Here is a 12509-nt window from a genome sequence, read left to right as displayed (position 1 = left end):
ATTCCATCCGATTAAGACCGCAGTGTCTAACAACTATAAGTAAACAGAACCCCAGAATAATCAGAGCTTAATTGTTGTTTGGTGAGGATGTTCGCACATTTGATATGCCTGTAAATTCCCATGTCCAAGCCCCAAAATATGAAATAATTGCCACTGATCTTCTCTCCCCTCAACATTCAGATCTTTGAGTGTGACAAATCCTGTTAAAACTTTTACACAGCTAGGTATAACCAGCAAAGCACCCAAGCAGAGTCCATCATCTGCATATTTTTAAATTATCTTTCAAGATCACCATGTCAATGAGGAAAGCCAGGAATGTAGTTACTTTTAAAACTTTCAGTCAGATCATGTAAATAATATGAAAAAGTAGCTCACAGTCACAACAGTCAATCCTATATGGCCAGAAGAGGCAAAGTAAATAGGAGCAAATAGGTGCATTTATAAGCACACAGGAAATAGGAGCAGAAGAATACTTTACGGCCCCTTGAGCCTGCTCCGCCATTCAATATGATCATGATGGAACTTCGACATCAATTCTATTTCCCCGCCTGACTCCTATACCCTCGATTCCCTTAGTGCCCAAAAATCTAAATCAATTTGAGTGTTGAATATACTCATCAACTGAGCATCCACAGCCCTCTGAGGTACAAAATTCCAAAGATTCACAACACTCTGAGTGAAGAAATTTTTCATAATATCTGTCCTAAGTGGTTGCACCCTTATACTGAGACAATGACCCCTAGTTCTAGAGTCTCCAACCAGGCAAACAGCCTTTTTTAATTATTCATTCATGGGATGTGGGCGTCGCTGGCCAGGCCAGCATTTATTGCCCATCCCTAATTGCTCGAGAAGGTAGTGGTGAGCTGCCATCTTGAACCACTGCAGTCTATGTGGGGTAGGTACACCCACAGTGCTGTTAGGAAGGGAGTTCCAGGATTTTGACCCAGCGACAGTGAAGGAACGGCGATATAGTTTCAAGTCAGAATGGTGTGTGACTTGGAGGGGAACTTGCAGGTGTGCAAGAAATGTAATAGGTTTTAAGCAAGTAATGTGGGGGTGGGGCAAAAGAGAACAAATGGGAAAGTGTTGGTAGGACAGAGGGTCACAGAGAATAATTGACAAGGAGGTCATAGGGCAAAGACAAAGAGTGCGTTAATGGTGTCGTGAAAGGCATAGCGTTAGTGCAGAGAGGATGTTAAATGACATAATAATAAATATTACATTTCTAACCTTTGCCAGTTCCGATGAAAGATCACTGACCTGAAAGGTTACCTTTGCTTTTATCTCCACAGATGTTGCCAGACCTGCTGAGTATTTTCAGCACTTTTGGTTTCATTTCAGATTTCCAGCATCTGCAGTATTTTGCTTTTATTTTACTGTTAACCTGTTTATTTTGTGTCAATGGTTTGATTATGTGCAGGTGAAGGGTGTTAATTGGGGTTTTAGTTGAGCACTTATAAGCAGACACTCACTGAGACTGGTGGAGGGTTTGAGTGAGGAGCTACATGTTTGTGATCCTCTTACTCTGCACAATAAATGTGAAACTGAATAAATATAGGCTCCAGCATTATCCTTCCATAACAAGCTTTCCGGAATTTAACAAGGACTGCTGTCCTTGCCTACCTCTCTGAGAAGTTGGCCGAATCAGAGGGCAGGCAGCTCTGTATCACCATCGATAGAGGTGGTTGCTGCTGAGGCTGCAGGGAGAAGGAGAGGGCACCTCTATGTTTTAGCTCCCTTGAAAGGCCAGTAATGAATTATTCTGTGCCGAGGCCATGCTGACACGCAGGTCCCAGCAATTGGAGGGGTGAAACCTCCAGTGGCAGCATCAGAGGATGGCCATTGCCTCCATGGGTCATAGAGCCAAGGTAAATGAAGGCTCGCTGGCAAGAACACGCTGGGAGGCTGCCTCGATGTACCTGGTGGTCTCCCCAAGTGGCGCGGGGCCATTCTGACACAATCGGCGCGATTTTACCCAAATCACTACTCTGCTCTACAGACCTATAAATTGGCCTTGACCGAACCAACACCCCTTATTAGTTTAAAGCCCTATCTACCGCCCTAGTTACTGAATTCACCAGGACATTGATCCCAGCCCAGTTTTAGTGGAGTCGCTTTTTCACACCAAAACATTTCAAAATGCTTCATACAATGAATTAGTCTAATCTGAGCAGGTAAATTCACAATCCGACTCAGCTGCTTGCCTATATGCTCAACCTACAACCTTCTGACCTGGAAATTAAGAGCATTACGAATATGCCACGCCAATAAACAAGGCTGGAGAGGCCTGAATGAGAAGACCAACAATAAAGCCACTGCTCTTTGATTCGCAGTTTAAAGAAATTATCAACAATCCTTTTGTACTGTTCTACTGGTTAAAAATGCACCGAGCCATTACTTTTACACAAAGGCAGCACCATCACACAATTCACCCATTACTAAGGATTATTCTAGCTACTGTAGAGAAAAACTAATACATTGGCTGTTTGCTGACCATTGTTATTGTTCTGCTTAGTCAAAATATCTCTCCAGGATCTGAAAGATGTAACAGCTGGAAATAACTGTTCAATTGCAAGGGTGTCAAACAGTCTAACACTGTTATAATGGTTTCTGGTAATATGACTGAGGTTCAGAAGTGGACCTAGAATGTGTGACTTGAACTGGTTGCATTTAAAGCTCTAAAATGCTCCTCTGATAGGAAATCCAAAATCAAGCACCTACAGGTGACATCCTATGTGTGCCTTGATGAGAATTTTCAAGTCTTACTTCTAAGAAAAGTATGCTTCTATCTGAAAAACAGTTCATATCTTGTTTCTAAACACATACTCTCAAACCAACTGCCTATCCAAGAACAGGCTTTGCAGACCTTTCAGCTATGGGTAGGCAGCTACCAAAAGCAGATATTTAATAAAAATCATGGAAACTGCTACTAGCCTAAAGAGGCTAGTTATTAGACTCTAAATGTACAGGTAGAAAATTGACCACATATTATATGAGAACATATTTGCACACTCAACAACAAAAACTTATATTTATATTTTTTTGTTGTCAGTCCCTCAAATAAAATGTTCCAAGGTGCTTCACAGGAATGTTATAAAGCAAAATGTGACACCGAGACAATATTAGGGCATATGACAAAAAACTTGATCAAGGAGGCAGGTTTTGAGGAGTGTCTTAAAATAGAAAAATGTCAGAGTGGCGGAGAGGTTTAGGCAGGGAATTCCAGAGCTTAGGGCCTACGCGGCTGAAGGCATGGCCACCAATGATGGAGCAATAAAAATCAGACCAGAATTAGATTAGTACAGATACTTTAGAGGGTTGTGGAGCTGGAGGAGATTACAGAGATAGGGAGGGGCAATGAAATGGAAGGATTTGAAAACAAGCATGAGAATGTTTTTTTTAAATAGGGAGGTGTTGCTTAACTGAGAGTCAATGTAAGTCAGCAAGCACCAGGGTGAAGGATGAATGGGACTTGGCATTATAAGTGACATGGCAGCAGCGTTTTGGATGACCTCAAGTTTTCATAGGGTATAACGTGGGAGGTTGGCCAGGAGTGTCCTGGAATAATCAAGTCAACAAAGGCATGGTTGAGGGCTTCAGCAGCAGATGGGGTGAGGTGGGGCAGGGTTGAGCAATGTCAGAGGTGGAAATAGTTGTTTTAGTGATAGTACGGATGTGTGACGAGAAGCTCATCTTGGGATCAAATATGACACCAAGGTTGCAAATTCGATGAGTTTCATAAATCTAATAGTGACAAATAGGAGAAAAGGAACTAAAAATAGCAATGTAGATGACTCCACAAGGGTACAGCCAATGTAGTGCTGGATAAAAACTTGAAGCATTTATTCTTCTTGATTTTCCTTTGTGGTATGCTAATTTTAACCAAGCCAAGAGAAGGATAACAAGGAAAAGAAAATGAGATTTGAATGTAAGCAAAACTGCATTTACAGTGAAGACCAGAATTGTGACTTTTTAAAAATATATAACTAGAGACATCTATAGCTTAAAATAGTATTCACTGCAGCCAATTGCACACATACCTGGGCCCTTTTCAAGGAAGACAATCTTAGACTCCGGAAGAAAATTGAAACCATTAACTATCATTTCTTCTCCACCACTGACTGAGCATGAATTGATGCTGTACTTTTCAATCTGAGGAAGTTCCTGGGCAGAACGCTGGGCTGTATAAATCAAATAACTAGGATTATTGAAAAAAGAATTTTCAAATACATATTTATTACAGTATCAATTCTTATCCAATTCCATGCAATGTGTTGAGTAAACAGGAAATGTTCAAAAAGCATTCATAGTGCAGAAGAATCAAGTAAACAGCCATGCAAGTATCACTGGACAAAATTTTTAAAAATCTGCTTCAGCTCTATTTTTCCTGCTCAAAGGATGTGTGCGCTCTGTCCACATATGCACTCTATTCTAGCACTGTGTTATGAAGAAGTTTTGGGCACCCTCGTTACCAGCACAGCATTTAGAGGTTACTGTCAAGCACAGTTAAAAAGGATCCAAAACGTTCAAGAAAGTTTCAGATTAAATTTTGATGGCGTTACCAGATAATTGCGATGACAAGATGTATTAAAGTATAAAATGCGTAAATACATAATCTGACTCAGATATTGGTCAACATGCTCATTTTCAAACAAAAGAATCCACAGCATTAGAGAAATCAATAAGCTAAGGAGAAATTTAACAATGAATTAATTTTGGGACATAACATTACTCCTTTCAGATGTGAAGGTGGTTCTTCGTGTGACTATTTTTGATAAGAGTATGAGAAATGAAAAGGCATTATTCATCTGAAATATTTAATTACTGAGGCAATAAGAAGTTTGCGCTCATAAATAAATGAACAGTTGCACAACATAAATGTGCTTCTGCTAGAGTTCTGGACAGTGTGAAGAAGAAACAATATTCAAAACAAGTTAGAAAAAATATTTGATAGTGAACAGCACCTAAGTATATTAATCCAAGGTAGCACTGCTTGGATTCACCTCACATAATCCTAACTACTCTGAGTAAGTTACAAGTTGAGACCATCTTCCAGCTTTCTTACTCTTTCCTCCCACATGCCAGTGACCAGGACTGCCCATCATTTTTACGAGCTAGTTTTGACACTTTTTAAGCTGACGGTAGTGACATACTTTAATAATTTGGTGTACTTCATGGCGTGGATGGGCAGAGTAGAGGGGAAACTGAAGTGAGATGAGGGGTGCGCCAAATTTTACTATAAGCTGACCTGCCACAAGCTACAAGCTAAACATATAGAGCTTGACAACAACTGGTGGGAGGCACAGTATCTAGACACCTACACCCTGCCAAATGAAATAGGTCACAAATGCAGCAATACTTGTGGGAATATTTGGAAAGAAGAAAAAATGTAGGGAAGTTTGATGAATGCAAATTTAATACTAACAGCATTCAACAGGAATGGAAGCTGCTTGCAGTGAGACAACTTTTCCATTGGGCTGTGGGATGTGCACACGGAAAACAAGGCGAACCCTTGTATTTTTTCTACCAATGTCAGTTTCACCCTTGCGAAGTTCAATATCAGAGTTGCGTAGTTTCAAAATTCCTGCACAGTCAATGCTATAAAGAAATAAGAAAACAGATTCATAAGTAATACATGATTGCATGAATCAAAATATGATCACATTAAAGTGGTATAAATTTATAGAATTAGAACAGTCAGCTGTCCCACATTAAAACAAAAAAGCCACAAAATAGGGTGAGTACGAGGCCACACTGATTGGCTTGTATTACTCATGGAACAAACTAAAGTACTGATTTTCACGCATTTAGTCTGGGGCACTCAAAAGGCAAATTTATGTTCAAGTTATCTTAATTTCTTGCTCAGTTTGGTGACATGAATTTTAAAGCATGGACACAATGATACTTGCTCCTGCAATTCAATTCAATTCATGGGAATCCTGCTAACTGTAACAGTTTATAAAGGGAATATTTGCTCAGTTACTAATGAATATAGATTCTAATTCAAAAGCGAACAGCTCATGTACGTATATTAGTCTTAAATTGGCATGCTGCTTTAGAAATACAGTTCTTGAACAATGGTGCAACAAAACTATGACTGCATTAACCAATCAGGAAAAAATCCAATGCACAAGATGTACCTAGGCATAAATCAGTCCCCTATTTTTCCATTACTCTTTAGGAAGTGTCTAAGTCCTCCCCTGTATTTAGAGGGAAAACCACACAAAACTATAACTGGTCATTAGTTTTTATAGCACTTTAAAATAAAACTGATAGTTTAACTGCAGTACCACAGCAGGGTTCAAATGCATCAGGCAATTTCCTAGAAACTGGTTTTCAGCCATCGATCCCTTCAGGGTAAAACAAAACTGTGAGCCTTGCTCGCAACACCCTTACTTTCCCCACTCGATCAAACAATTACAACTGATAAACATCTCCTTCTTGCAGCCAGGTAATGTTAAATGTTTCTATGTGGAATTTAGAAATTGGTAATAGTTAAGTTGTCTACGTGACCGAAATTGATATGAATCACCCACCACTTAGAAGTGATATTAACATGTTCACATTCTAGGTACTTGGTCACATAGTTTGTCCCTGCCTGCAGTAAACAAACTGTGGTGGTCATCAACTGCTGAGCTATTTAAATTCTGTAAAAGAAACAGTCTAAAATACTATGGGCGAGGTAGTGAAAGAGTGCTTTACGTCTGTCTTCACAAAAGAGGATGCTACCAATGTCACAGTAAAGAGGGAGCAAAGAAATTGGACAGGATGAAAATGGTTAAAGAGGATTATACTTTAAAAAGTTGCCAAAAAGTCACCTGGTCTGGATGGGATGCATCTCAGGTTGCTGAGGGAAGTAAGGGAATAGTGAGGTTCTGGCCACAATCTTTTAATCCTTCGTGGATGAAAGAAGTGTCAGAGGACTGGAGTTCAAAAAAAGGGGAAAGGGGTAAACTCATAACTACAGGCCAGTCAGTCTAATGTCAGTGGTGGGGAAATGTCTAGAGATCATAATCTAAAATTAATTTTGGCTTGGAAAATTATGGGCTAATAAATGACAGCCAATGACAGATTTGTCAAGGGCAAAGTGCATCTGACAAACTTGAGTGAGTTCTTTGATGAAGGTAGCAGGGTTGATGTATTTATGAACTTGCAAAAGAAGTTTGATAATGTCTATTGTGTGGTGCACTATCAAAATTGAAGCTTATGGCATTAAAGGGACAGTAGCAGAATGGATACAAAATTGGCTCAGACAGAGAGCAGTGGTGAATGGTTGTTTTTCAGACTGGAGTGAAGTATGCAATGGTGATTCCAGCGTCTATATTAAGACTACTGTTTTTTTTTTGTATATTTTAATGACCTGGACTTGGATATAGGGGCCAAAGTTTACAGACGGCACAAAACTTGGAAAAATAGTAAACAGTGAGGAGGCTAGCAGCAGACTTCAGAAAGACAGATTGGTGATGGGCCGTCACATGACCGATTAAATCTAGTGCACAGAAGTGTGAAATGGAGAAGAATAAGGAGTGGCAACATAAACTAAATGGTACAATTGTAAGGGGGGGGGGGGGAGGCGGGGAGAGAAAGTTCTCATACACAAATCATTGAAAGTGGCAGGACAAGTTGAGATGCTGTTAAAAAAGTATACGGGATCCTTGGCTTTATAAATAGAGACAGAGATGCTGGGCTAAGTAATATTGAATATAGAAATATCAACTTTCCCCAATATTTAATGAAGAAAAGTAAGAATGCGCCTCATATGCTATTCGGCAGAGCACTTCAAATTGAATATGGTTCTTTACTTGTGACAGGTGCAGAAAGTTGCTAATTTGAAGAGAACATGCAAGTCACTCTTGAGTACATGTAAATGTATATGTGCATGTTATATAAAAATTCTTCCCTAGTAGTTAATATCAGAATCCGATATGGATCTCATAGTTGTGGTATAAGTTTGGATTGCATTGAGGGTGACAGACAGCTGGTAGATACTGCCAAGTTACCATCAATGTTATTGCTCGGCTGCCAGGATACATGCAGGAACAGCTTTGTGGAGTCTCCTCAGCCAGTTGTCCCTCCCTTCTGCAGGGAAAGATGTTCAGCCCCTGTTTGAGGTGCTAAAGAACAACGATTTCCAAATGTAAATGAATGAGATCGAAAATTTATTATCCTATTACGCTGAAGAACTTGCAATATGTTGACAGGTTCCAGATCTCTCAAGTTAAAACATAGTCACACTTTATTTAATGCATTCTACCTCACCAAAACTGTCCTCCTTAATAAAAACAATGTTTTGTTTCAAACTGTGTGGTAGTAATCTGGATATCATCACTATAACTGGAAACTATCAAACTACAACATTCAGAAAGTATGGAAAGAGGAGAAAATAAAATAGGTCTTCCAAAAGACCTTCATTTGTATCATCTTAGTCTGTCACTTACAAAAATATAGTACTAGCAATGAGCAATGCTACCCTACAGATGACTGTATGTATATTATTAGTTCCTGTTCCCTTGCATCTTTGAATTGGTGGAATTAAAGCACTATGGCGTGCCAATGAAGAATGTATATTATGTTAGAAACCTTTTTACAGCTTCCCAACTCCTCCAGAAATTTGAAAAAGTAAGGCAGAAACAATCTGCAGCTCCAAGATTCCTGCCGAGGAGACCATACAATGGTTACAGAAGGCCATTCAATCCATTGTGTCCGTGTCATCTCTCTGCTAGAGCAACTCAGCTAATCCCCCCCTGCCCTTCCTCCTCCCCCTGCAAATTTTCTCTCTTCAGGAGCTGATCCAATTCCTTTTTGAAAGCCATGATTGAATCTTCCTCCACCACACACTTAGACAGTGCATGCCAGATCCCAACGACTTGCTGCATAAAAAAAAGCTTTTCATGTCACCGTTGGTTCTTTTGTCAATCACCTTAAGTTGGTGTTCTCTGGTTCTCAACCCTTCCACCCATGGGAACAGGTTCTTTCTATGCAGTCTGTCTAGACCCCTCATGATTTTGAACACCTCTATCAAATCTCCTCTCAATCCTCTCTTCCGACCAGCCCTGAAAAATATTGAGTAAGTCACATCAAATCCTCTTCTTTGGCTCAATTCTATGAAATGCATCAGTCGCATGAAGGTCCTCACCACCCATACTTTGGTTTACAGTCAAAATGCAATCCCTATCAGAAGCTTCTCAATATTCCACAAATATCTTGATCATATATTAAACAATTCCCTATTCATGCTAGATACTTCATGCTCTTCACCCAGGACCACAATTTTGTAGGGTCTGCTGTGCCATGAACACTTACAGCTTTCTTCATCTTAATATATGGAAGAACAATCATCTGTCTAAGAAAACTGCTTTATTAGCACTCCTAAATTAGGAAGCACTAGTAACATAAATCTCAGACACCTGTTTTTTTACTTAAAAGGAATACTCCAGCTCAAGTTCCTACAATGGTCTGGTCCTCAAGCACTCAACTGAAAAATATAAACGCACATCAGTTTTCTTTTAAAATTTGTTTTACACCAGGCAGTCTTTTGCTGGTGGCTATCATCTTTGCTTTCAAACTGGAATCTAGTTACTGTAACATGCCATTTTTTCACCTTTGATATCCTGTTGCAGGACGTAAGAAGAGCGGAGAACTCTAATTCTTCAGTCCTGGAGTCGTGAATAAAGCCTTGAAGGGAGACTAGCCACTGCATTGCGAACAATGATTTTTTTTTCATTTATAATTGCATTCCTAATTTTCAGAATAGTCTAAAGGCAATAGCTTCATGATACGTTATCCTGGAATAATCCTTTGAATAAGATAACTGAGGCATATATGTCTCTCCACCCCGTGTAAAAATTTATTTCCAGAAATGTAATTATAGGGACTGTAGCTTTAAACTAGATGGAACTGACAAAAGCTTTAAAGAAAATAACAAATTTAACAAAGTCCCAATTCCTTCAGCAGTTACGGTATTACACTATCAAGTTTTCATCCCTCAAGTAATTAAGGATTTAAACGGGAGAGAAGCCAAAAAGATAAATATTACATTTAGAGATTGGCCAAGTACCTTGCAGTCATATTGTTTTCAGGCAGAAGAGGAATTTCAAGAACCTTTGTACTGGTAACTATAATCTCCTGGCTAGCTGTAGCAACAGTCTTCCCAGTGATTCTGTGCACCTGGTAGAATGCATGTGGTCTTAAATAGCGATCATCAGCAGTTCCAATGAACATCTGCAGGTTGATTGGCTTTTCATTGTAACCTTGAAGCTGCAAAAGACAACATGTTTACAGTAAGCAAAAGCTACCAGATTTTATGGAGAGAACAGAAAATCAGCACCAAAAGATGAATCAGGTTTTCTTCAGTGAGAGGTGCAGACCATCTTCAAAACCCAAAGCTTTTTTTAAACCATGAGACTTCCCTTTAAGCGTTACAGCATTAATATGTCGGAGTCATTTTTCTCCCCTCACAATTTAATGTCTTTTCTTCTCAGTTTCAACATAAACAATATAACTTCAAAATACAGAAATGGCACATCAGAAATAACAAAACTGCATACTCATTATTACGGTGCTCTATAATCATTTAACACATTGGCAAGCAGCCGACACACCACAAATCCAAAAAAATTCAGTTGTATAGTGTGCAAAATTTCACACTGCATTGTAAAAAAGGACTGGATTTTTGTAGTCAAGAACTTTGTAGTATCAATGCCCAAAAGTAGAAATAGAAATGCAGTTTTCCGAGTTTGATTACTGCAGCTGCAAAATTATAACTATATTGGCTTCTGCCCATTACATGCTTCAAACTTCTATCAGAAGGAAACAAAATATTGCAGCAATTTACAAGGCCATAGAAAATGACAATTTTGGAAATCAAAAGCAAAATACTGCAGGTGCTAAAAATCTGAAATAGAAAATGCTAGAAATACTCAGCAGGTCAGGCAGTATCTGTGGAGAGAGAAACAGAATTAATGTTTCAGTTTGATGACCTTTCATCAGAACTGGATGATTTGAAAGAGGCAGAGAAGGGTTGGGCAAGAGGGGGAGATAACAAAAGGGAAGGTCTGTGATAGGGCAGAAGGTAGCAGAGATTAAATGACAATAAGGGCAAGGCAAGAGGAGATGGTATCTTTTTTTCCCAGATTTTAAAGCTACAGCTATTGAACCTTCAGGGGTTAACTTAAATCAATACTTTCAGGGTCAAAAGTATGAAAACATTAATAAAGGATCCCACATGGTGCAGAACTATTTCCTCTCTAAAAGGTTCAGCTGTTTCCTATGTACAAGACTCTTTGCTGCTTAAACTCTTTTGTGAATGCTACAAATGAAACTGAAAAGTGCTTGAAAAGTTCTTTCATTCTTTACTCCCCAATATCTGTGTACATAGAATTGGTATCATGCCCAGGATGCTTGGGTGCGGGTGGATGCCAAGAATGATTTTTTTCATAGCAATGACACCTAATATTAAAATTTAGAATAAAAACAAAGTGCTGGAGATACTCAACATGTCAGGCAGCATCTGTGGAGAGAGAAGTAGAGTTAATGTTTCAGGTCTGTGACTGTGTCTGATGAAAGGTCATCATTAAATCTGCTTCTCTCTCCACAGATGCTGCCTGACCTGCTGAGTATTTCCAGCACTTTGTTTTTATTTCAGATTTCCAGCATCTGCAGTATTTTGTTTTTATTTCAAATTTCCAACATCTGCAGTATTTTGTTTTTATTAAAGTTTAGAGAGCCATTATAGGTTAAAGAAAACCATTTGGACAGCAAAAATAGCAAGTTAAGACTGTTCAATGCAGTGAGACAAAGCTATCTAACTCTTCCTACTTGGGGTGACTGGGTAAGTAACAAAGTTCAATTTCACTTCACTAATTTCTTCCGTATGCTGAATTTCATCACGACGATACCATCATGTAGGTGATTTGGTACACTTACTTCTTTATATAACACAAATTCAAAATGGAAAAATTTTACTTTTAGCCTTTCAAAAGTACACTTCATCCCTTAACACCTAAAAACATCTTCGGTATATTTTAGCAATTTTCTCTTCTTTTGAAGGTGCTGATTTGTGCCCGAGTACAACTCCACAGGCGACAGTGACCCTTTGTTATCGTACCCAAGCCATCTTGCATGTGTTTAGACTTTCCAGTTGACAGCCTATTCGACCATGGAGAACACAGTTAAGCCTGATCCTTTCCTCATGTAGACACTTACCAGCTGGCATTAATAGGTAGCAACAAGGAGCATATGTAGGGGAAGAATTGATAATTTCCTTTAGTTTTATAACCGCAATGGTTTCAATGAGATACTTTCATCGGTTATATATAAAACATTTATTAAACAAACAGCAAGGACTCTCTCTATTCTGAAAACAATAATTTGGAAAACATTTTACTACAGAGACAAAACAATGTGCATGACACTTCAGGTCCAGCAAAGAGAAGTCAGAAAAACACTACTTAAGGAGGACAGTATGGGGAATACGTTTAATACAAAAGTATTTCCTTCTCTCCAATCTA

The 12509-nt window shown here is 38.9% G+C and overlaps 1 protein-coding gene across 3 annotated transcripts in view; it reads right to left on the bottom strand.

Moving 5' to 3' along the window:
• LOC137378954 (nuclear factor of activated T-cells, cytoplasmic 3-like) overlaps window positions 1–12509 on the bottom strand; it is a 211286-nt gene that overhangs the window by 99144 nt on the left and 99633 nt on the right. For all 3 annotated transcript variants that reach the window (XM_068049494.1, XM_068049496.1, XM_068049495.1), the window contains exons 4-6: window positions 10058–10257; window positions 5426–5598; window positions 4041–4181 (exon numbers count right to left, since the gene is read on the bottom strand). In XM_068049494.1, coding sequence (XP_067905595.1) covers window positions 4041–4181; window positions 5426–5598; window positions 10058–10257 — 514 coding nt within the window. The remainder of the gene's footprint in view (window positions 1–4040; window positions 4182–5425; window positions 5599–10057; window positions 10258–12509) is intronic.

This window comes from Heterodontus francisci, chromosome 17 (genome assembly GCF_036365525.1).
Source record: "Heterodontus francisci isolate sHetFra1 chromosome 17, sHetFra1.hap1, whole genome shotgun sequence".
Lineage (NCBI taxonomy): Eukaryota > Metazoa > Chordata > Chondrichthyes > Heterodontiformes > Heterodontidae > Heterodontus > Heterodontus francisci.
This window is presented reverse-complemented; position numbering and strand designations above follow the sequence as displayed.